This window comes from Bombus huntii, chromosome 4 (genome assembly GCF_024542735.1).
Source record: "Bombus huntii isolate Logan2020A chromosome 4, iyBomHunt1.1, whole genome shotgun sequence".
Lineage (NCBI taxonomy): Eukaryota > Metazoa > Arthropoda > Insecta > Hymenoptera > Apidae > Bombus > Bombus huntii.
Genome location: NC_066241.1, coordinates 3,307,378 through 3,333,952, shown reverse-complemented (window position 1 = coordinate 3,333,952; position 26,575 = coordinate 3,307,378). Strand labels below are relative to the sequence as shown.

The following is a 26,575-nucleotide window of genomic DNA, read 5'->3' as shown; positions in this document are numbered from 1 at the left end:
TGAAACCAGGTCGTCCTCGTGAAATAATTGGAGCAAAGTTGTGTATGATATACGAACAGGCCTATTTTCCACGAGTTACTGGAGCAAGGACTGCTTAACGAGATACGGAAGCGGAAGATCTTAACGCTTTCGCTGCTATATTTTACTGCCGATTGTACGTGCAACACACGGTCGTTACATCTTGACGATTTACATCGTTACACGGGTCCAAAGTTAAAGGAAAGCTTTATCGAAAAAGTGGAACGAGGCAGAAAGGGGCTGCAACGACGGAAAGAACTGCAGTTCGAGGAAATCGTCGATCAAGGTACCCGAACGAAGATGAATTAATCAGAAGCTCGCGATATCGAAAACACGTAGAGGAGAGTATCGAAGAAATTGATGGTGGCGCAGGCGCGGGGAACGTGGCGCGCAGCAAGAGCCGCATTTTCACGAGCAGTTGGCCTAAAGGCGTCGCAGATCGAGCACGCGAAACACGAGTCGCCCAGTATCGGTCGAAAGACACGAGGTTTCGCGTGACGTCGCTATCCCAACTTGCAGATAAGTGTTTTCGAAATACCAAAAACTTATTTCGCTTGGACCGGATTGACGATAAATAAATTCCGAAAATAATCGACTACCGATTTGAATATCATCGAAATGCTCGCGGAAACAATTTGACCGCTCGCGTAAGCTACGACGTACGATGATTTTCGCTGGTGAGCGGAACGTATGAAATTTTCTGGAAGGTCGAAGGAAGCCACGATCAATCGTCCATGGATAGGACCAGCCTGCGCGATACGTGAAATTTGGTCACGGTGAAGTATTTCGAACAGGACGCGAAACGTGACGCGAAACGTGACTCGACTCGAAGTAACGAGATCGCGCAAGTCCCAGGGTTCGACCAACTTTCCCAGACACACTGACGTGGTACATCGTGCCGCTGACAAGCAAGCGAGCAAGCAATGTACGCCTCTCGATCTTCCTACGACGTGGAATCGATTCAAAAATAAATAGAATAAATAGAAACACGTGTCGTCGAGAAGAATCTAAAATCCAAGTTCGGAACAAACTTGAAATACTTGAAATACCAGCGGAAAACGTTTCCTGCCAGTAATACAACAAGCAACGCATCGAAAGAGATTTAGCGGTCGTATTTATCGATAGACGAAGACCGTATATAGAACTTAGAACTTTAAAGACGTCCATCTCGGCCTGATCTACGAATTATCCGTTGATCTATCCAAACCGAGAAACAACTGTTCGTCCGAGATATTCACCGGTCAATGAATCGAACGAATCTCTGCATTGCCAACAGAAGTCCGACCAAGTTCGACCAAACTCGATCGCTGGAACGATGAACAACCGGGGATTTAGCATCGAAAAAACGTGCACAATCCGGCCAGTTTACACCGTATAAATTGTCTGCCAGCTAAAACACGAAGGTACGAGCATTGCTTAAACGCGTTCGTTGTTCCGTTGTCGTTGGCGCGAGATAGCCGCAAAAAAGGGACAAGAGAGACCGCTGTCAAACGTTTTCGAAAGATACGGTGGTATTCGAGTTTAGCGAATCGATTGTGCTCGTCGCGAGCTAGCGTGTGCCGCGTCGTTCGTATGCATGGAACCATCGTTTCATATTCTTTTCACTTCATCGACGCAGTTTAGCGTCAACTGTTCGGGTCCCCGCATTTCATACTGATGTATCGGCTTTCGATAGTCAATTTCACTGGTAATTCACGACACCGGGGGTTTTATACGGCACCCGCGCTTTGTTCTCCGTTCGCCGTTGTTCCATGATCTATCGATAATATACAATAATCCACCTTCGCGTCTATCGAACTTATTCCGTTTGCTGGAAATTTGCCCGTTTACGAATTTCTAGCGACGAGCCTGCCTATACTTTATTTTTATCGCTCGAATGGCATTAATTTCCACGCTTTATTTACTCCAGAGTACTCGTTGACGTCGTTAGAAAGAGAACGTTACGAGAGCCTCGCGGAAATTTCGACTGCGATCGATATCGCGTTGATTTTGAGGAATTTTCGTGGCGAATAAACTAGATAATCCAAATGTGTTCCAACATTTTAAAACGCACGGCTCTGTCTGCCTTTTTCGAACCTCGTGGTTGGGCACATCGCGACCTGATTACATCGACGCACCCTCCACACCTCTACGTCAACGAATCGCTCGAAACCTTCTTTCTACCTTTATTAAATTCTACTCGTATAGTGTTAGGCAACCACTCGTTCAATCAAGTTCTTTCTAAGGGCAAAATATCTGCTAAACGAAAATTGGGTATTCCGTCATTCTCGTTACTCCGAAATATAGTTGCTACTAGACGATGCGTAAAGAAAAAAAAATAATAAAATGTTGATCGCCCTCGAACAAATTTTAGGATTCTACTTGTACGAGCAGATATTCCTGGATATTCACTCTAGATGGATCAGACAGAAGATACTCCCTAAATATTTTCCTTTTCTTCCTAAAGAATTCCGTTTATGCGAATATGTTAATCAGCCGGCTGTTCGATCGCTGCCGCTCCAGCGATACTCCTGAATAAATAAACGCTGTACAGACGGATTTTTTGATACGTTGGATCTGGAAACTACGAGCAGGTTGCTTTATCAAAACAGGATTCGGGCTATTTATCTTCGTGTGCGTTCGAAATTAAAAGGGACACGAGCGACTTCGATCGAGCCGACCCGCAGTGAAAAGGAAACGCGTATACCACGTAGAATGCAACGGTCGATGCAACTAGTCGGAGATATTCTTGGAAAGAGTTGGTCGAGTACCAGGTACAGATCGGGACGCGGTGCGCTATCTATGTGCATCGTCGATTCGATTTAATTATCTGAAACTCGACCGCTCTCGTTCTTTCCAGCCGAATGAAATCGATACGTAGGCAGCGAGAAGAACCGTTTGAATATTATTGCGCGAATCGACCACCGGCCGCACCTCGATATGCATTCGCGTTAATTCAACGGTGCGTTATCGCTTAGGAATCGGCAAACACGAACCGACCGATGCTTGTCAATCGATAATTTTACGTCCATCGTGCTTCCGCGTTCACTAGTCGATGGTGGAAATGGTAGAACTCTTTGCTAAGCAGGCTACGGTTTCATAAAGTAATTTCCTGTTTCTATCGTAATGGTTTCAAGTTTCGAGCTCCACTTAAGTGAAATTCCATCTAAAATTGACCGAGACGAGGTCACAAGGTTAGCGAGTGGCGGTGCGCGATTCTCGAATTCAGAGATTCTGTACACTCTTGGGCATGGTTTCCGTCCAAGAAAGGAAAAACGTGGCTCCGCCGCGAGCAGAATTTTCAAGGGATCACCTCGTATTACGCGAATCGCCGTATCGCGTCACGCTCATTTCGACCAGAAAGTCGCGGAAACTCGGAGCGCGCCTTAAACCGAATACGCGTATAGAAAATTTCGGCAAACACGGGAAGATTTCGCGTCCGCGAGCGATTAAATTACGCAGAGATAGGAGTGAAACGAGAAAGCCGAGTCGGAGCTTTAATTTGGCTCGCGTTTTTGTTTCCGCGTTTCGTCGGAGGTCGAATTTCGTTAAAACTTCGTCAGACCGGCGGATCCGATTGCTAACAACTAGTCGGAATCGCATTCGCTGTTTTCTGTCTCTAAGAATCACCCTGCTTTAACGAGCGTTATGCTCGCAACGGTAGCAATAAGATTCTAAATCTCTAACTTTTGTTACTAGCGTTCTTGTTTTCGAGAGATTTCGGATTCATTCGTTCGCCTCGGGTTTCCTCCGCTTTCCCTTTCTATTTTCTTCTCTCGACAGTAAACACGCCGCGCCCTGCAATTATATCGTTCCATCGTGGAGGAACTTTCGTCTCTACGAAACAAGAAACTAAACACATTGATTTCCGTTCCTTCGATTCTCCCTTTCTCGGCAAATTATACGCGTTGCGCCATCGAATTTCCTCGGAGTACGTACATACACCTTGATTCAATCTTAATTTATCACGAGCATCGTAAACATTAGTAACGAACCGACGAGCAGTTCCCTAAATATATCGTTCTGTTTGTTCCATTTCCTCCTCCGTAATTTATTTCTATTTACTCGCTCGTCCAGAGAAATGATCATCTAAACGCAAAAAAAGATTGCGCGACGTCGTAGCTGCTGCCGAAAATATACTCGACCGTTCGCTGATTTGCCCGTGTTGCGTATTATCGACTAAAGAGCAATCGGTCGGGTCAAATCGATCGGTCGATATCGCGTACCTCGTATGACATAACGTTCAAGGTGGGGGAGATGAAATAACTCGAGTGTTGGATTTAGACGGCACTTTATTTGTACTAGTTGTAGCACTTAGCCGAACTAAGCGAGGACTACTGTCATCCTAAGTCTGTACTGTCCGATGGTCGAAGATGAACTAACTCCCCCGTTCCTGATTCTCTCCTCCCGCCGTTGGATTTCTTCTCGCCACCGAGTTCTTCCGGCTGGTCGTTTTCTGGGTTCTTTCCTGACCTCGAGTCATTACGTTTACCGCCCTGGGAGAACATGTAATTCGGAATCTCCTAACGAGAGGAATGGGACCTGTCCGTGTCATAAACGGACGGTCATTCAAATTTCGAATTGCAGCCCTGGGAGGACCGGTAATTCGGAATTTTCTAATGAGGGAAATGGGTCTGTCCGTGCCATAAACGGCCAACTAAAATTCCGAACAACCCAGAAAGATATTTTTCGTGAGTTTCAAATGGTTCGCGTTGGATTTTTCTTCCATTTACAACCCAAATTTCGCTTTGAAACTTTTCGTGTACCGCAACGTAAATATTTCACGTTCCGAGTGAAATGCAAACTAAGTGAGAATGAATAAACCGCGATAACAAGTAGACCAGCAGCGTACCAAGCTTTCGTTCAAATTGCAATGCGCTTTTCGCCAGTAACACCAAGTAAACATCGATAGAGTCTGGTAAGAGTCCGAAGTGATCACGATATAACTACTTTAGAACCATCTAATCGTTCCTCCATCTTGGAAATTATATCCAATACGCTTAGATAAGACGGCAGCTTTCGTCAGCATCCGTAAATTTTAGAAATTATCCGAACGAAATACGTCACTTTCCCAATATCAAAATTTCTAACGAATATTTCTCTTATCCAATACCTTGCAACTTGATAACTAACTCTCTAGTCCTTTAACGATCTTGCGACTATCAAGTCCGATGAAATAAAAAGAAAGAACAGACTTTTCGCGAGGAAAAGCCTTGTAACGTCGAATACGCTGATAGAAGTAAATTATAGAAACCGGAAAAACGCGAAAACACGTACAATTGGTACAAACTTGCTTAGTTATGGGTCATACGAGCGCGATAATCTACAATTTTCGAAAGTCCACGTGCGCATCAACCTTCCAATACTTTACACGCAACGTTCGTTTTCTGTTCCTATTAATCTTCTGTTCCATTTCTTTCCCGCGGACTTCCATATTTCGAGAAATAACGGCAGAAAAGAAGAAATAGACATCTGTTTCCTCTGGCTTGTAATTGAAACTGAACAATAGAATAACGTGAACGAATTACAGGCTTTAGCACTTACTCTCTGAATGAGGTTATTAATAAAGTAAAAATGAGAAAGTAGGAGAGAGAGAGAGAGGAGAGTAGTTTGCATCGCGACTGAGATTACAAATTCGCCTTCGTTCCAAAGGAGGATAAATTGTTTTCACGTGCTAATAAATGTCGCATTTATGTGCTATTGTCAAAAGGATACCGCACTACGTAGTGCGAACGAGAGGCAATCGATGCACAGAACAGGATTTCTCTTTCCGAAGATAAAGAACAACGAATTTTATCGAAGCCCAAGGTACTTTGATCTAAGAAATCCGAGCGATCTAAATAATAAACGTGAAATTCTAATTCTGCGAACTGTCTGAATCGACGGAATCGTGAATGATAAGATCAGCGGAAAGTTCAACCTTTGAACCTGCAGTAAAATCAGATTCTGAAGAATTTAAGAGGAAATAATGCGCCAGAGAAGGCTCATGAATATTCTCATTGATCCCTTGAAAGCCCTCGAATGACAAAGATTCGAGCGCGAAAAGAATATTAAATATTAAACATTAAATATTAAATACCCTAAGTAACAGAGGGATTCGGGAATTTTTGCACGCGTAGCACATCGAAAAATATGTCCCCGACCAAAAACGATTACGCCTGCCAATGTACGTTTACGAAGCGACGCGAGCGAGAACGGTTAATTAATAATGCGTCGTGTTGGTGAAAGATGCAGGAGGAAAGAAGAGAATTTTTGCTAAAGAACATTTGCTAAGATCCAGAGCAGAAAATTGGTACGCTTTCTTACATATTTCAGAATGAAAGGGCGACGGCCTTTCCATAGAGACGAAACCTTCGACAAGAATGTGTTACCATCCGTGCCAGAATTTCAGGTCGTCCTTGTACGAGCTAGTTCGTACGTGGGACGAGCACTCTGAACAAGCTAAAAAATACAACAACGCCGCGATATGGTAGCTACACGTTTGCTCTGGTTAAATTAAAAATTTGAACGAACAATGCCTCGCCAACTACGAGAATCGGGAATTGTATTTTCTCCCTTGCTTCTAGCCATTCTTCGATATTCACTGTTTCGACGCAGACGCGGCAGAAATATGCTTAACCAAGGAATCGATTCGGATAAATTTTAATTAATTCCACCGATGCGATATAGAAACGCAGCTGTCGTCTCCTCGCTCGAGACGGAAACCGATCCCCTGTGTTTCGTTGCCATTTCGGTACAAGTCGCACAATCGAATGCGATACATACGTGCATATACATATGTACATGTACAGACGGTTAATTACGGCTGCTCGAAAAGTCCAGGAGAACCGCACAGCTTCCAAATTTTCTCCCGTCCTATTTTCTATTCCTTTGATATCGAACAACGGATAGGAAGGTAAAATAAGAAAAGGAAAGTATAGAACGAATAAAGCCTGGAACCTTCAACGATCAAACTCTAGCAATAATCCAGCGTCGGTCCGTAACGCCATGAAATAGGAAACGGAATGTCGTTTGACGTAGATGGGATTCGAGAACGACCCGGTTGGGTAGAAATATCCTTTACAAAATGCTCGAGTGAAAGCAAGAAAACAGAAGAGGCAGAGGAACGGGGATGGAAAGACTGTCAGTTGCTCTCCCAAGGGCGCTTTCAACCCCTATTTCGAGCATCGTGAGAGGGACTAACGAGACTACGGTAACAGCGTTCTATTTCAACGATTTTGCTTCCTCTTTTTGGCTTCGTGGTTTTGGACGCGAGTACCGTTTACAACTGCGAGAATTACCACGAACGAGACGATCCGTAAATAGTATTTCAAAGAAAAGAGACCTAATTAACGATATCTACCGTGGGCGCATTCATTGGATATAACGCGAAAATCGCGACGTTACAGATGGCGCGTTCGCGCGTTAATGACACGTAAAGCGACACCGTTCATATCGATCGCGAATCTTAACACGGTCCATTAAGGAAGCTCTTAGTTACTTTAAACGAACTGCACCGATAGCGACTATCTGAATCGGTCACGAGAACCGGCGCAATCAAAATCACGAACACTCGCAGAACCCGATAAACGATATCACTGAAACAGCAGATACGCAGTGAGAAAGAGAGGCGGAGAGAGACGGTGGAGCAGAAGAAAAGGGAATGAAGGGAAGTAGCGCAACGTGGACCGATGGCCGAGTACGATATAATAGAATCGGCTAGGCTTTTCCACGTGACAAAAAGGGACAACTGGAAAGCGAACCGTTGTGGAACGCCGAGATAGATGAAACTAAACGTTCCAACTGTTTCCGTTCGTCCTGTTTTGTCTTTTCCATCTGTATCGTTCCTCGTTCCCATCGACTTCCTTTTTTCCTATCGGCTGGACACGCGGAAATGAATTGGTCGCCTGGTAATGTTCTACTAACCGATCGCATCGTGCGGTCGATTCGCGATGAAAATACGATATCGCGTTCGTCCATCTTTTCGTGTAATCATCGTGGCGCATCAGTCAGCGATATTAGACGGTGGTTCGCCTCTGAAAAGGTGCGATCGACTGCGGACAGAATGAAAAGCGTTCGTTCTTCTTGCCAGGAGAAAACGGGAAAGCTTGAGAAAACAAGGAGAGAAAACTATCTGTCTTCTTTGTATAATGCTTGGAGCAGCGATTTATCTCGGTTTTATATCTACTTCCTCTATCGATATCGATTAATTAACGCATTTCTGATCTACGGCTTTACCGCCTTTTACCGAGATAGAACTATCAAAGGCGAATCAGTCGGCTAAAGTTCATTTAGTGTTTAGGTGAGGCGATTGTATCAATGTGGTTAGTTTTTATGCGCCAATTATCTTCGTTGGGCTACAGAAGGCATCGAATCTTTCTCGTTTTATTCCTCGATTTGTCATAGCGAGATCTATTGTATTTGCAGGTCAAAGTTCGCTAGTGGAAAGAAGATAGAACCCGATAGATTTATTCGAGCGAATATCAGCGATTCATTGTTCCGATTCAACGTCCTTTTTATTCCTCGCTCGATGGATTTCTTCGCGCCTATTCAAATCTCATGCCCTAAGCTCTCCGATCGAGAATCCGTCCCGTGACGTTATCTACTTTGGAACTCGTTGGGAACCTCGTATCGTGCCTAGAACGATCCTCAGCTCAAAAAACACTTGGTTTTTTTCTCAGAATATTCAGATTATTTGTTAAAGGGTTGCCGATTTTTATCCTTCGATTTGACCGTCGTGTTCCTCGCGAAAATGCGTCGACGAAGGCTTTAATCTTCGAGACGATCACATACGTAGCTTCGATCAATCGAATCAGATATACCGAGTTGATGACTTTTAATGCGCTAATCGGCGGAGCATCGAGAGCCTTTTTTCCAGATATTACGATCTCGTTAACCTAGTTTTCGAAACCGTTGGACCGCGTTCGGTAAATCAGAATCGCGCTAACGAGACGATACAACGTATCCTAACACGCGCGTAGCTGTTAGTTTCCTTGCTCTTCCACTCATTCAAGGGTAACACGGTACATTCTTTTTGAGGCCTGTACTATAGTAAAAAATGCCTCTGGCTATACATATAGAAGCATTCTTAAAACGCGAGCTTTTCACGCGCTCAGAGCACCATTCGACGAATCACGCTCCACTGGTTCCACCGAGTAATTTAGCTGCAAGCGTCGAGAATGGTTGGTTTAGCTTTCCAAGGACACGCTGATAAAGGAATCTCACGGGCTGATAATTGTGGTTCCAAAAATGTGGCGCGACCACGCGCCAGGTCAAAGACGAATAAAGGAAGAATACCTAGAAAGTGAAGTTATCTAGGCCAATGGTAGAACATATAGCAAGGGCAGAAATTTTCTGACACGTGGCAAGTAAACTCGTAATTTCTCCGTACACACCATCTTTTACTTTCTCCGTGTAATATGTTCGTTCTTTGGAAACTTTAATAAATACGGTATCAACCAATTTCGGTATAAACATCGCATCCAAGCGTAAGTTTGTTACGAGCGTAATAAATTACACACAGGGTTTCGTGAAATTTACTAAATCATTTTTTTTTAGCGAAAGGATAAATTTAAAGAAATCGATTGATCGCATAGACAACACACAATAGATGTGAAGTTAAACTCGGCGGTGTGGCCAATGTATCGGATATAAATTCGAATTATACAGGGTGGTTGGTAACTGGTGGTACAAGCGGAAAGGGGGTGATTCTATGCGAAAAAAGACATTTTTTGTTTTTTTTTAATTTTTCCATCGAGACAACGATCTACAGTGAGATCCGTTATAACGAGACGCGATATAGTGCACGCGTACCGAGCGAAAAATCTCGAAAACAAAGCCTCGAACGAAAAATTGTTATTCTATATCTTCGACTTCTTTTTTCGCGTAGAATCACCCCCTTTCCGCTTGTACCACCAGTTACCAACCACCCTGTACATTTAACTCGTGCAAATAAAATCTGTATTAGTCACATGTATCGAACAACTGCGTTGTGTTTGAAATAGTTCGAGCAGCTTGGAATACGTTCGTGAGAAGAGACAACGTGTTATCTTTTTACAACGATGGAATTATTTCGTGTTTATCTTGTGTTACCGCGAGTGCTATTGTATGGCGAATAAGCACTTCGCAAAGGGTAATTCTGTTTCGGCATTCGCTTGGAAAAAAGTTAGAAGTAGAAGAAATGAATAAATGAAATATCGCGATATTGTAAAAGTTAGTGGCCGAAATGGGTATTTTCTTATTCTGACCATGACCCTGAACATTTTATGCAAATTACTCGTCGAAAATCCGTGGAGAGTCACATCAGTGATTCACAGCGCGTCAAACGTGTTTCTGAATTCAAGCCGTGATCTCTGCTTTATCTTATAAACGTTCAACTTTCGCGCCTCCATTTCTCATAATGCCTGAGCTATTACAAGACTCAGAAATATCATCTCGCAGGGATTCGACGTGTCTCGTTTTTCCGTGACCAAATTCTTTCGTTCCACCGACCAGTTAGCCTAGTACCCATTTTCTGTTTACTTTTCATCTTCCATTCTTTGCTATATCTCGCTTTGTTGTTATAGGACAGGAGTAATCTTCGGGAAAAGAAAATGCTTCGAATTTGCATGTATTATCGAAGCGATGCGTACGACAATCGATTTCGGTGATTTCACTGAAGTAAGAGGATGTCGGAAAACTTTGTTATCGCGCCTTTTACATGTTTCTGAGAATGGGAAAACAAGGTGAGAAAACGGTTTTCTGTCTGTCGACGCGAGAGCTGCGCGATTCGTTCGAAACTGATAAAAAACATAAATAAATAAATGAAAAAACGACAGTTTGAAACGACGAAAATTTAATCGAAATACCGACCATATCCTGCGTAGAGAATAACGCGATAGAAAAATGAAAAAATACTAGAAAAAATAGTGCCCTTCGGTGAAATTTCGTAACGATTCGAACGTCATTCATAAAATATGCGTCGGAGCTTTGTTTAACGGTAAAAGCAATTTATTTGAACAGCACGCGAATTCTATTCACGAGATACGCCCTGTCACGGAATCGTACATCCACCATACTTTAACTTTCTCGAGACAAACTGTTTCGCATTTCTGCCGGTAAATTTATCGCTATAATTTAAACACAAAGCTACACTGCCTCTTTGTGCGTACTCGCTACGAAAACTGATCAAGCATTGTTCTCCGGAATATCATTCGCATACTTGATTATTGTTTAGCGAATGGATACGTTGAATGAAATCTTGCAGTTAGTTCGAGTTCAATAGTCCATAGAACTGCATATAACTTCCGACGACAAAGTATACGGAACAACGCGGCCAGATATGATTGAAAATGAACCTCGTAAATTGGAACAAAATAGAAATGAACGCATAAAATTTTATCGATGTTCTTCGTAACGACAAAGATGAACGACAATGCGACTCGAGAGACAAGTATGTGAAAAAGTTAGGTTATAAATTTAACATTTTTATAGAAACGCAAAAAATTATTCCTTCTCCTCGTTGAAGGAAGCGACGCGATTAAGTCACGTTTATATTCGCTGACACATCTTCAGGCGTTTCCGTGAACCTCTAAATGCTCGTCGCTGGGACGAACGTAAAAAGTAGTCCATTAAGCTTATTTGATGCCGCTACTCGGTTCCTATTATTATTATCCCTTTTTATCCATACCATTCTTTCTTTCCGTAGAACGCTTGAAATTCATGGTGCACCGTGTAAGAAGTTGCTGCGATTATTTTATAATCGTCCACCTCTTAACGAGCCTCCAAACGAAACTACTCGATCTAAGATTTGCAAAGGTAACGAGAATACGCGTACAAATTTGCAATTTTACGTGCCGACGATACTTCTCACAGAGACACTATTCCACCTTCGCAATCTTCGTCGTGAAAAATTCCAATAAACTGGCTGAGAATTTATGAATCGCAATTAATCGAACCAAGGAACACTGGCGTGACTAGTGGGCCATAAATATTTGCAGCTGGATCACTAGTGTGCGGTCTTCTTTCTTACGAGAGAACCAAGGGTCCATTTAGTCGAACGCGTTTGAAACAGCGCGTCGTTATAATCGGAGTTATTGCAAACACGAGCTACGATAGATATTTTATTCCTAGAACGCTCTCTCGTTTTCCAATTGTTTAATTTCAAGTTTCATATCCCGTACCGCGTTCGTTTTTGCCAAGCCCCGAATAAAAATCAAAGATTCATCGAAGAACTAGTATCGTTTATCGCGATATCCCTCGGTTATATCAAAATCCTTTTACTACTTTTACACGAGTTTCAATACGTGCTGAGAAAGAAAGAATACCGATAAGGTTACTCTTTTAAAGCGGTGGAATTAAAAGAGGAAGAGAGAGAGAGAAAGAGAGAGAGAGAGAAAGAGAGACAGACAGACAGACAGACAGACAGAATTAAAAGTGCAAAGACCTTATCCGCGATATTAGAGTTAATTTCGCTCGAACGAGTCGGAATTTAATATTTCCGGCACGCGCATTCTTTCCTAATGATATATCCTCGCGCAACTTTATTTCGAGTCGGCCAAATGGAAAGAATATTACCGTCGTTGTACTCAGATGGGTTTCCGGAAAGTACCGACGCATTAGCGTCAATGCACTTCGTTTAATTCTTCGTTGGACAATTTACGAACAACGCGACACATATTGAAGGACACGCGCGTATTTCTCTCTCATTTGACACGACGAAGATTAAGTATCGATTGGAATCGTAATATATCAAATAACCTATTATCCGCTGCGAATTACGTTGTCATTCGGCAAAATCTAAACGAATATTGCGATTGCGACAGAGACAGGGAAACTCGCCAGTAAATAAGTTAAATAATCGAATATAATCTTCGAACAATGAGACGTTAATGGCAGATAATTACTCGCTCACTCGCCAGATTATTCGTCGAATTAACCATTCGAGTGCTAATGGAACGAGCGCACAGCGTGCTGGGAACCACGATGAGCAAGCTATTCGTATTTAAAATTAATAGCGTCTCGCGATCGAGCCACTATTTGCCAACGCGAGATTAATATTCTATCTGATACTTTTCGTTTTCAGCGTACGAACGAAGATATATGAAACTCGTCGGTGAATAGACGGGTGATTGACTTAAATAGATTACGGTAAACGATCGATCGAAAGTGTGAACTGAAAATTCACGCAAACTAACCGTGAAGGATGTGGCGAAGTGGCTATTAAAACCATTAATACTCCAACGTTACACAAACGTTTTGGGATCGACTAATGGATCCAAGGTTTACGACGATCTCCGAAAATTACGCCACGGTACACGTGGTACCTATAGCGCGTACTTACGTACAACGATACGTGCCCAACGCTGTACTTGTTCTCTACTTAATACATGCACCTGGTACGTACACGTGCTTCGTAGCTGGCCGTATGTACCGGCCGAAGAACGAGCGAAATATCCTCTAGGCTCTGGGTTCGTGCTTCGCGTAAGAGTTATCGCCACTCTGGTTTTTCTAGTCGGTCGAAAAATCCATAGTCGCAGACTTTTTTTTCTATGAGGTTGCGATTCGACGTCTAGAGATATTTTTACCATAAAAATCGTAATTTCGAATCACGTTCGGGAAACCGTAACTCGAACCAATGAACGAAATACTTTGCTTTGACGAATTGTGAATTTCGCATAAACCGAAGAAGAGAAAAATGGTATAAAACTGTGTTGAAAAGAGCAACGAAGAAAGAAAGACCCACTTGTTTGTTTCAATAATGATAATCACGGTTGTAAAACAACGATCGGGATAACGTCTAGCGTCGATATCATCGTTCTCAATCCAAGGAATGCGAGACTGCAGCGGTCTCGAGCAGATTTTCGTCTATCGTTACAATTCTGAACGGGATCTGACGCTGAATCGTTTGAACGTTAACCTCGCCAAGAGAAGCGTGTCTTGGACTTTAGCTGGTGCTTTCGGAGTTTGCGAAACGAGATCCGACTGTGTTTCAAGCGATAAACTAAAATTATAAATGAGCGATGAGTCGGTATTACGAGTTAGGACACGCCGAGGGACCATGCTACGATTATATTCCGACTAAACTTCTGAAATTCGAGTTTCAAGCAACGTACCTACCAATTACGACCAGAAATCTGGATTTATGCATAGAGGCGATTCGGCGTAATGCACCTCCGAATGGACGCGACACGTTATTCCAACTAATATTTCTTCGCGGCGATTCAATAGACGAGAAAAATATTTGTCGATGAAAATATTGCTCTTACGCCCGAGATTTACAGGTTCGAGATCTCTTTTATTCCTTCTCGACAGAGAATAAAAACTTTCATAAATAAAAGAAACGCGTTTAAACAAACGTATTATGGAGATCGCTGACAAAGAAACGGTCGATGTTTTCATAATAAATCGTTACGTTCTTGCGTGCTTTGAAAATGCATCGACTTCGCGCGCACAAACATACAAACGATTATTTTTTCGTCGATTTTCCACCAATACCGAACGTCTCGGCCAATGTTAGTGCACCCGTTAAAAAACGCGAAGCGTTCATTCAAGAACGACGTCATGACATAACGTGGATACCAAACTAAAATATCGACTGGACTGTCGATAAAACTTCGTTTCGCACTCTTTGACGTCGCTGCCTTGTCGTGTCGATCAATTTGCGAGCGTAATATCACAGGCCATCACAGTCCCTAACGCTTCCCCGTTCCTCGATATTTCGAGCGATGGTCGATGAAAATGTGTACGATCGAATAACTGGAATTATTTACCGCGCGATTAAGAAAATCTCGCGCGGAAGGAACTAACTCGTGCGAACGTTTTTAAATCGAGTCGACCGTATTTTACAGAGGTCGAGTACGGTTCTCGAAATACCTAGCACGCAATGTTCTGTGCGAGAAGATAGAGTGGCTTTCTGTTTAAAATCTGTAGCGAGTCGGATATAAGGAATTCTCTGTTGTTTCTCGCACGACAGAAATTCGAGCACAGAATCTTTCGTCTTCGGAGACTCGAGTCGCAAAGAGTTTGAAAATTTGTCGTCCCTTGGCTAACGCGAGAACCTCCAGAGACCGTGAAGCTATACCATTGCCACGGGGAAATAATATATAGCTATAAAATAGACACGTGAAATATCGAGATGGCAGTCGTGCAAACTGAAAGATATTTTTTCTTCTTTTACCGTAGTCAGGAAAACCGAGATAAGCTAACGGAGCGTACAAAGAAGCAAACTACAACGAGTATTCCTTTCATCGGGGATATAATTTCTTATGAAAATGCCAACGTCGTTTAATTAAACCGATCGAGTTGCTTCTAATATATTTCGTCGAATCGTTTGAAAATTATCCATTCGACGCAGCAACCGTGGTTCGACCATGGGATTGAATCAAACGCGTAAATTTCCGATCAAAGCGTTCGAATCTGTGAGCCGAGCGGAAGAGAAGAGCTGTCCTGGGAGTATGCATTTCCGATTGCGGACCAGAAATCAGGGCACACGCGGTCCGTTGAATTACAGACAACAGTGTGACGGTTCGTTCGCGCTTCAACGAGCAACAAGAGCCCTCGTAAGATATTCGAAAGTCCGTTCGTTGACGCGTAGCTCGTCGTTGTGCCATTTCCTCTGTAAAAAGTCTTCATCGAGCAGCCAAAGCGAGAACCTTATCGCAGTGATATAGCTAGGTAGGTGTATTCATAACGAAATTCGGGCCACCGCCGCCATTACTGTCCTCCTAAGCTACGAGGCTACAGGACTACAATCGTTGGATCTGCATCTGACAAGAAGTAGACAAAGGACCTCCGATAACCAATTCCACTAAACGTCATTACTAGACTGGTATAGGCACCACCTGGTTTCGATTGCCAGAAGGAAATAATCGCCAAGGCCAGAGAAACTAGGATCTGAACAGACGGTGGTGGACGGTGTGACGTGCTGTTGGTTAAATTAACAACGAGACGAATTGATTTCGTTAACTATATTTACAGATATTTTAAAATGTAAAATACAAAGTTAATCGCAAGCGTTGCTCGCTTGACGATATTCGTTGTAAGATTGCGCGATACTGCGCTACCGATACTGATTGTTACGCTGATTCGTTCGACTGACTGACTTCTGGAGAACATGGTCATCTATTTAAACTGATCAAGGGGGGTACCGAAAGGTTTGAACTTGTCGCCGGTTGTAGGTTGCTCGTAGCAGCGAAATTGCTTTGTCCAGAATTTGTTTATTACATTATGTGCGTCGTAGAGTGTTAATTCTCTGTGGCAAAACAACTACGCGAGACATCTTCGAATCGAAATATCCTAAGAAGCATATGCCGCTACGCATGTTTCGAAATAAAAATTCAAAGGGGGGTTAGACCAAGCTTTCTATTTATTTACAAGAAATCGAAGCAGATTGAAGATAGGCTGCGTCGAGTGGAGAAATTGTACATGAGAAATTCCTACGATTATTCCATATACATCGATTCAGATTTTCCGGCTATCTGCGACTGTTTTATCGATACTTCGCCGTTTTCTATCTGTTCGTATTGGGAAGAAGAGAAAGGGAAACGCGAAAGCTCGATGTAAGGACAAATTTCCTGCTGAGAAAGAATATGGGTCGAAGACAAGTTCCTTCTGGCATATATCGTATCACGTTTCACGGTTCTTTCGCACATGCTGCAAACATACTCCGATCGATCTTGCTGCAATGCTTCAACTGATGCGAAATCGAGAGAAACGAGTTAGAGTATAATCCAAATTCTCCGATTGGAGTCGTTTCGCTGATCGAAGGCTGATCGACTTATCTATACGATTAACCGCAACGTACTCGCTAACTTTTCAAATCGATCGAAAACGCGTCGATATACGAGCAAACGTGTATCTTTTGCAATTCCATCCGCATATTTCTGTTAACTGAAAGACTGACGTCTACTCGATCGGCGTGATGAGGTTTTATAATTGATAAAATGCTTAATTAACAAGATAACCGCAAGGATATCAACGACGACACAATGAGAACGCAATTTGATACACGATACCGAATATCGATCGGGTTTTAGACTTGGTTCGTAAAAGCTGGGATTAAGTAATCCCCTCTCGCGTTTTACATCACGTTCCATAAACTGTCGTGATTATTTAGATCGTTCTACGCAGCAAGTTATCAGTTTTGCGAACGACGATCTAGTGAGTTTGTGTTTAACGCGTTGAAAACATCGTTAATTTTATAATTACCTAACTAATGAATTTTCTTCTCCTTGTGTCAAGGTGCTTGCTTATTTCTCGTTTTTACGTAGACAGAGTCGATGAAAGCAGGATTTTCTGGATATCTTAACCCAATTGTATGCCTGTTCCGCGTAATCTTTCAATTACACTGTAAATTCGACTGGGCAAGAAATTCGATTAATTCGCTGACAGCATTCTTTATCCAATTATAACTATGCAATCAATACTTCAAGCCGTTAATTAATTTTTCTCGTGCTCGGAGAGTTGGAGTGCTTTACACGTGCTCGATCAATAAAATTTCTGGCGTTAAATTTCGTGGAATTAACAAGCGGATATTGTCAGGTGTTGCGAAATGATCAAATTTTACAAACGTATGAAAAATATAGAGAAAAGAGAAGCAGAAATATTCGCTTTATGTTTCAATATTCGATAATTATCGAAATATCTAACAACAAAAGTTATGCTATCTTTCGTGGTTCGAAACCGCGTTGTCCTATTTTTTAGTTTCGCGAGAATATTTTGTCTCTGATCGTGCATGACCTTTCTAGAGGATTTCATCTGGCGATAAAAGGTTAAAGGGAGCACTAACGCTGAAATTAAAGTTCCATTAATGTCACCGAGCGGTTCGCCAGTCTCAAAATTTCAATGTATACTAATACCAGCTGTTAGATTAGACTTAACCCTTTCGGCACAAGTTTCCGTAATGTACCATTCCACACGATCTATACACAAGGAAGGATATTTTGTGCACGTCCAAATGTAACATCCGCAACGATTTCTAAGTCTTATTAATATTTTTGGCTCGGTGAAACAGTGATATCCTGTTTTTTTTTTTCTTTAAAAAATTCTTTACATTTATGGAAGAAATTTATTCGCTGAATTTTAACTTATTAGGTTGTCCGAAAAGTTTCATAAGATGATAATAGATGAACAACAATTTCTGTTTTATATTATTTTATTGAATCAGGTATGATCAATTTCGCTATATCTCTATTATTATGTTCGCGCATAATTCAATAAACTGATATAAAACAAGAAACCTTTTGAAAGAAACTTTTCAGACAACCTAATACTATAACGAGGAATATATTTTTTTTAATCGTATAATTATTGAAAAATTCCTTTTGCAACGTTATTTCGTAAATATAGAAAGTTTCCAAAAATAACCGAACAAGGGACTAACCACATTTTGCTCCTTTACCGTGTACGAAACTTCATCAAAAGCGACGCATAATATTCGTTGCGGTCCTCTTGCGAATCGACTAGATTTTAGTCGATACGTTGTTTTAACAACTGCGAAGCCTTTATCGACACGTTTTATCGATAACATTTTAACCAAACAAAATTATGTTTGCAATGCTCAAAGTGGTCCGTAAATCTCGTAGGAATTCTACGCGATAGTTTAATTAGAAGCTTCGCTTGTCAATGAAGATGGAGCTTAACAAAACGACTTTCCGCTCGTTGCGCGACACGAAGCTTTAAACGACGACGACGAGTTACGTTCCAACTTCATCCTACGAGTCCTTTGAAAAGGTCAAAGATGAAATTTCGCGTTGCTGTGATTTAACGGAAGATTGTCCCGGCATAAAAACAGGTACACGAACAACAAGAAAGGGATCGAATTGCGGGAATGAGAAGGGAAAGTAGCGGAGGCAGTTTATCTGCTGTGTAATCGCGAGAGGTTTAATTAATGGAAGCTCCGAGAATAAAAGTGATGGCGATCGGCCACTCCGTCCCCCTTAAACAGTCTTCAATGGAAAACTGTGGCACTCGAGCTGAGATCTCGCACGGATTTCCCAAGAATGGCGCTAGTACGTGGACGGTTGAGCACGACTGGAGAAATTAGCGTAATCCGCGTACCGATCTCTAGTCTGCCACGAATCGCGCTAACGATCGTTTGAAATGAAAATGAAGCGAAAATCCAGCGCGTCTGTAACGTCTTTTAATACCGACGCGGCAGCCTATCGATGAAATAGTATCAGCTTTTACATAACATTCCGCTGATTACGGTAAATCGGTGTAATCCTTTGGCTAACATCGCGGTTGAATTATTCGGAATTATTCGACAAGCCGCGTTGCACGGTCCGGAGAAAATCGAAACAATCCTGATAGGGTGCATTGTAAGCATGCACGCGCGTGTTTGCTTTTGAAATTCACTAAAATTCGCTTGTTCGCATATTACTATTGAATAACTGCGCACCGGTGTACGGGCTGCATTAAAACATAGTTTCAAGCGCAGTTGGAGCGGCCATTCACCAGTCTATGATTAATACGAATCTATTCGCTTTATAACGAGCCCGTATACGAGAAAATCCAAATAATTTGGCAATAATGCGCGGTATATCGGCGTATGTACTCCGCCACGGTAGCATGTAGGTACGTATGTAAATAACGTTGATGCAACGTGACTCGAGTCGAATCTGCTTTTCCTCGTGAGCCACAGATTTGCTAAATTAACTGTGCTAGAAGCCAGGCTGCTAAATAGACGGAAAAGGGAACGACACGCTGCGAAGACGACGATAAGGCAGAGATAATTGGAGGATAATGCAGATGAAACTTCTTCTCGCGGCTATAATGGCCACGGTTTTTACGCGTTTGAACATCGTTTTCTACGAAGAGAAGGCGAGGACAGACTGGCGGCTAGCAATAAAACTCAGTATGGGTCTGCATACTGGAAGATCGATAAGCATCCCGACGAGTCTCCGACGTTTAAACCGACCCACCGCTCCGAAACTCCTAGAACTCGCGAAATCGAGTCGAATAGTTTGCCGATTACGAAACAGTTTCATCTGCTTTTTTCATAAAGACGTCGTCAGCTGGAGTTGCGCCTCGCTGAAAATTGAACGACCTACTTTCGCGCAAGGACACCGCGGAATCCTGAATTCGGTTGGATACGATTGTGAATTTTCACACCGCATCGGATAAATTTCGTATGCCGCGGAACGTCTTACAACAGAAGTCCAAAGATAACGAAGAATTGGAAGAAACATCGCGATCTTTGTTCTGGAGGCACTCCAAAAATTTCGATCGAATGCCCTCCAGGCTGAACAAATTTAGCATTTAACCGGAAACGGTGTTTCCTGGGCGCGTCTTATAAGCATCGTAATGTATATATAGCGGGCGCAAATACAGGAACGTGATTTTAATCATAGACGTAGGTGGAAAACTGGCCAAAGAGATAGGTCGAGCCATTTTCACGATGGTATCCTTCGATAGATAAAGTAATCGCAGAAAAAAGGAGAGGTGGTCCTTCTCGAATAGAGAATAGTTTGCCATTTCGGAACTGGCCCTTTGAGATACGATAACAGAGTGCCTCCATCGAGTTTCGCCCTCCAAAGGGCTGCTGCCCGGCCAGCCTTCTTCAATCGAACTCGAATATGTAGGACAATTTATGGAGGTAATATTCGACATGCCAGTACGACAAAAACTAATCGAAGATTAAAAGCAAAAAGTAAATGCCTGATATCTGACGCGGCTTAACAATAACGAGCTATTCTTCTCCTGTGTTGCTTCGATAGCTAACGAGTTACATCCAACGCAGTAGAAGAGAAATTAAACTCATTCGCTTGCTCCAACCAGTCTAGTACCATTTTCTCTGCAACGAATTAATGAAACACGCGAGGAACACGGTTGCTTAAGTTATAGTGTGTATACCGTAATTCATAGAATAAAAGAAAATTCAGGTTCATGGAATACGTATTATACATATCTTTGAAAAATCGAAATTGCGACACAAGGACGAATATACTTGATTATTGCGTTCTCACGTTTCCAAATTTAATAGCGAGATACGAGAAAAGGAATAATCTAACTTAATTTCTTGCTCGTCTCCTTTGGAGTACACACGCGTCTCTAGTCGAAAGACTGAGACCAGTATGGCCCTCTATACTCTTTGTGGATCTCGGCCAATGGGAATTAAGTCCACTCTCAATACCGCAGGGAATACAAAAACGAAGAAATTCTAAAAGTCTGTGCAGAAAACAGAGCTTTTGCTTTCTGTCTGTGTTGATATTCACACCGATACGGCTCACGTTATTGCTTTTCAGAGCACAGAGAGAGGAAAGAACAACCGGAGAAACGTCACAAAAATAAAGAAACCGAAGTAAATAGCCTTTTCCTCTCGACTACTAAGACAAGACAATGTTTACGTACTCTTGTACGCATTTATACGTCGTTAGCCAATGGAATTTTCAGCTTTGTTTTCAATTTTAAAGAATTACGTAAATGCCTGTTTATTTTACGTAACAGCGAATATCTTACCTCGAAAATTCGATTACATGTCGCTTTTGATTAGATCCCTCCAAGCTCGAAACACTAAAAGTGGCGGGAACGGGTGGATGTGTTTTCGTTTGATCACTTAATTGAAACAGTCGCCACACGAGCATACGCGATCGAAAACATTTGTCATAGTGAAAATATTACCCGAACACGTAATATTATCGCGACAGAATCACTTCTCATCGAGATAAACCTATTACCGTCCGTTACTTTATACACGCCGCGCTTACACTCGCCATTTTGATTAATCACTACGTGCGCGCCACGTAGCGGCAGAAACTGTAACTATTGGTACGTGTACGTAAAATTTAAACGACCGCGGAAAATCATTATTTTAATAAAATAAGTAAATAAAGATATCACGCGATGTTTGATGGCACATAAACTGGCGCTTTGTTTAAACTAATTCTACGGAACTAGCGATGGTTTACTTTCTATATTTTCACAATGAAAATATATATATTTTTATATATATCTATATATAAAATAATATATATGTATATATATAATATAAAATGATATATATATTTTCTATATATATCACAGATTGTCGCGAAACGGTATTTATTTAAGAATTGTAAATTGTATTTATTTTAGAAAAATAACACGTTTTTCGTATATCGACGTCACGGAATGTTTACAATTGTTACCTTTGCGTGGTAAAATTGAGACGAATGTTTTTAAAATGAAATCAAACAGCACACAGTATGTATAATTCTGTTGCGTGGAATGGATAAAGGAACAGGGTGTACAGGTATAATTAGTATAGGAAGAATTTTCAAAGCAAAACACTGGAATTTGATACTTTTTGCTGCAGTCTTTCTTTCGACCTCGACATTTCGTTGGAAAAAATAGAAAGAACAAAGATGAAATTAAAAGATCTCGGAACGCTAGAGGCTACTTTGATTTTTCATTTCTATAAGATAAAACATAACAAACAACAGAGACACTTGAATAATGAACGATTTTTGCGAAAAAGATGTAATCGTTGTTATCGATCAATTTTTTCGTTATACCAGAACCCTGATTAACCCTCAGCTAATCTTGTTCCAGATCGAGAGAAAAATGTCGATCGAAGTGAGAGGGGGTCGACCAACAATGCCAACGATTCCACAATCCAAGAGACCAACAATTCTAGTTTATCCAACAGGTGAAAACACGCTTGCATAAATTTTTTATAAAACGTAATGCACATTCTCAACTAATGTAATACTCATAACAATCGTTCCAAGCATCATTGGAACAATAATATTCAATTTTACTGAATCCATGGGAATATGACTCATATTTTGATAACGCGAAAATTTAATTATCATGAACTATATAAGAGGAAACAAATCAAATTATCAGATTTCCTGACGCAGAAGCCAATAGCTTTGCAAAGTTCAAAGATTTGCAAAAGGATGAAATATTTCGTTAAAGTCCTTCTGTGACGGAGAATATCTTCGTCGTACTTAAGGAAGCAACCAAGCAAGTAATTGCTTCCCAATCTCAAGGGTCTAAGAGTAATGGAGAGTAAAGGTTAATACAATTACAAATCGTCTAGACGCATAACTGGAAAAGTGACATTAAAGCATTATTTTGACGTTGTAATTTAAAATGATATTGTTACACGAGATAACATAGTCTTGATTATAATAAAACATATTTGTATTACATCGCTATATTATTCAACGTATATTTACACAACCATACCGTTATACTATCCCTTCTATTCTATCCTGTTGAATGAAACATTTTTCTTTTCTTGGGGTCTAAACTGTTGTTTAGAAGATTGACAATACTCGTTCCAATTTTTACTAAAAGATTCATTTATTATAAATGTCAGTTCTGCTTTGTATTTATTACAGTGTAATGTTTATTAAGAAACTATATCGATAACAGAAGAAATGGGATTCTTGCTTCCATATTTGTTTGAAGATTTAACACGGTTATTCAACTCGAAAAATTCTTGAGTTTGCGAAATAACAAATTTTATTCCTCATCCTGTATTTGCTTAGTTTGCTTAATATATATTAATCGTAAAAACAAACTTAAGAAACAAACGTGAGAATAATAAAGCTTCGTTAGGAATACTCGTTGCTAGATCTAGTAGTAACTCGACTGATAGTGAAACCAATAGAATTGACACGTAAACGTTTTCTGACACATCTTCACGATTGAATTACAAATTATTTTGCTTTTTTTTTAGTAACTCCAGAGAGTATCATCATCCCAATAGTATCATGCATACTCGGATTTCCATTGTTGGCTCTAATGGTCATCTGTTGTTTAAGAAGAAGAGCAAAGCTCGCCAGAGAGCGAGCACGAAGAAGGAATTGTGATCTAGATCACGGAGCACTCAGTCTCGTTCGTTTTAGTCCTGTCCACCGTTTAGGTAAGTTTCAACGATAAAATCGAGTCTACCCTCTCCTTATTTTAAAAATCACTGCTACAATTAAATTTGGAATTAAAGCGTACACATCCTTGAAAGCAATTTTATAACGAAAATGGATTAAGGTCACAAAACATTTGCGTTCGCATTGTGTAGCACCCTAACCTCTTTAACAACCGCTACTCCGTGGTCGCTTTTCTCCCCAGAAACGTTGAATACATACTTATCCGTACCTGTATATTCAAATAGACTCCTACATATAGTCACGTAGACGTGTATAGTCGTATACCTTTGTAAACGGGGCGTATATATATACACGCATTCAGACACACGGCTGTGCAACGTATACAAAGAGAGTGGAAGAAGCATTAAACCAGATCGAATGTTGCCCTGAATATCCCAGTTCATACACCGATTTTAGATATTTCGAATTTAATCGTGTTCGTGTTTACACGACTAAAAACGTTTAGTTTTCAACAAAGTATCGAGAAACTAAGTGGCCAAACCTATAGGTTTCTATTGATTTTTCATAGTTTTCAATTGCTTACTCTATCTAATTTCTAATCCCGAAATATAACGTTGAACTTTTCTAAGTATGTTACTTTACACTCGTAACAATGAACGTAAAACGTTCATGGAACACGACATACGTATTTCGTTTGTCGAACACCGACGCAGTATGATACCTATGATATGTGGCTGACTCTGAAGGTACACGACTACCGCGACCAGTCATGACAATCTAACTCTTGATTTACGGCCCCTGAAATGTAATAAATAGACGGTTTAGTTACTACTTACTCTATACAAGCATGAAGGTTTTAATTAATAGGAAATACATAGTTATCGGACGATGGTACAAAGGATAATATTTGCTCTTCGAACTTTGTTGTGTACCTAGATCGTAAAATTAATTTGCAGCATCCTAATATAAATTAAACATTTGAAAAATCTTCAAACTGAAATATATACTTGTTATTTTATTATCCCGTCAAGTGCAGCATCGAAAGAGGATTTAGGTAAAGCCTTTTATCAACCTGATTGTTGCTTGACTTGGTCTCTAGAGATTTTAGAATTTCACAGAACAACCATAGTTTCTTTTACTTAATGCATAATCATTTGCCGCCGCCGCCACTACTACCGCTGCATACTTAGAAGACAACTTACAGAACTTAATTGAAGTTCCGTCAGAAGCGTGGACAAAAATAAAAATGATAAAAACAATTCGTGTGAGATTGATCATGCAGGCTACATTCAAACGTACTTAAATAATACTTTGTTAAGAATATTATAATTCAGCAGCTTAAGATTTCCAACGCGATCATGAAAATCGAAAATAAGAAAAGTTGAGCATTTTTATGCAAATAATATATGCAGCTTGGCTACATTTTAATCTTAATCGAAAGGCATGTATTTACTTCTTATGTATTTAACATAGTTCTAGTCGCATGACTTTAAATTGTTTGCTATGCAAGCCTATGCAGCGTATATCTCAATGCATTTCGTATACAACAATTTGTTAATAACTGTACAAATCAAATTAATAACTTTTACCACATAATCTTGACATTAGAATGCATTTAGACAGTATTAATCTTTATTATTGGTAATCTAAAAATTCACTTACAGAATGGTTAGACAAGATTTTCTATATAATCAAGTACCTTTGTTGTTGTGAAATATTAATACATATTCATATATATTTTTATGTGATAGCTGGAATTGATCGTCCAACGAGAACAGTATCGTTACGAAGCGATCGAGGATCTAGAGCTTTTCCATCACTGGAACTAGACACTGTCGTTGAAGAACGATCGGATCCTGAACAGAGCACTGCACTGGAACTTAGTAGCCCAGATTAGCATCCAGTTTTGGTACCGCCTAGGTCAGATTCTTATTTTCTGTACGTGTAATACATATTGAAATATCATTCTTATTTCCTTAAATTAAACATGAGAAAAAGGTTTCATACGAATCATGTATCATTCGCAACAAAGATTGCTTCTTTTTCCATCGACTTGTTTCTAGAAAATTTTCTTAATATTTAGAATTCCTGCATTACCGATATATCATTAGGAGTTGCAACTTGCAACTTTGCGAAAATATCTATTATGTATTTATAACAGATGCCATATTTGTAAAAGAATAGTAATTTAAGCTAATTATTTATCTTTCTATCTAGGTCTCCACGACCATCTAAATCGGCGGTACCATTATCCGTGGATCATAGCCCTCTATGGACAGCATTAACACACGCTAACGCTGTATCCTCTGCTCTTGGTGATACCTAGCAGGAAGTGGAAGAGGGCGGCTACATCGAAGCTCTCGTACTCGACTTACCCATAATCTATTAGGAGATTTATAAGATATATATGTATTACGACGAATTAGTATATGAGATCGTGAACAATAATGAAACTGATCGTAAGGAGATCTTCGATACAAAACAATTTGAAGTCTGTCATTATATGGAATATCGATCTTTACAAGCAAGTTTTGCACTCGTATATAAAATTAATGACTAAATTTTATACTGTCAAACTGTACAAGATTCTATGAACATGCCGCTTTTTATATCATGAAAAACTTATAACGGGGCAACAAACGCTACATCGTTAGTGTAAATAAAAAATTGTTAATACCATGTACAAACAAAAATCACAATATGTAAATAAATGATTATAAAACACTGTCTATACAACACCTACATTCAGTTTTTACGAAATTTATACAACATGTACACATTACAATTGATTTTTGCATTGTCAG

At 40.6% G+C, this 26,575-nt stretch overlaps 1 protein-coding gene across 5 annotated transcripts; it reads left to right on the top strand.

Moving 5' to 3' along the window:
- The first annotated feature begins 216 nt into the window (after nucleotides 1–216).
- On the top strand, nucleotides 217–26,423 carry LOC126865257 (uncharacterized). 5 transcript variants are annotated; one of them, XM_050617595.1, is made up of 7 exons: nucleotides 217–1,421; nucleotides 10,542–10,700; nucleotides 22,486–22,582; nucleotides 23,624–23,809; nucleotides 24,808–24,825; nucleotides 25,523–25,691; nucleotides 25,989–26,423. In XM_050617595.1, exons 3-6 carry the CDS (start codon nucleotides 22,498–22,500, stop codon nucleotides 25,666–25,668), a joined length of 435 nt encoding a protein of 144 aa, XP_050473552.1. In that variant the 5' UTR covers nucleotides 217–1,421; nucleotides 10,542–10,700; nucleotides 22,486–22,497; the 3' UTR covers nucleotides 25,669–25,691; nucleotides 25,989–26,423. The 5 variants fall into 5 exon arrangements, with proteins under 5 accessions (XP_050473552.1, XP_050473551.1, XP_050473548.1 ...); XM_050617594.1 differs by lacking the exon at nucleotides 10,542–10,700 and having other exon boundaries at nucleotides 238–1,421; XM_050617591.1 differs by lacking the exons at nucleotides 217–1,421; nucleotides 10,542–10,700 and adding an exon at nucleotides 11,662–11,772.
- Nucleotides 26,424–26,575: the final 152 nt, after the last annotated feature.

Coding starts and splice junctions, on each gene's coding strand:
- LOC126865257 (XM_050617591.1), top strand. CDS start 11,677: ATGGTGCACCGTGTAAGAAGTTGCTGCGATTATTTTATAATCGTCCAC. Junction 11,773..22,485: donor TCGATCTAAGATTTGCAAAG/GTAACGAGAATA, acceptor ATCTTGTTCCAG/ATCGAGAGAAAAATGTCGAT. Junction 22,583..23,623: donor AATTCTAGTTTATCCAACAG/GTGAAAACACGC, acceptor CTTTTTTTTTAG/TAACTCCAGAGAGTATCATC.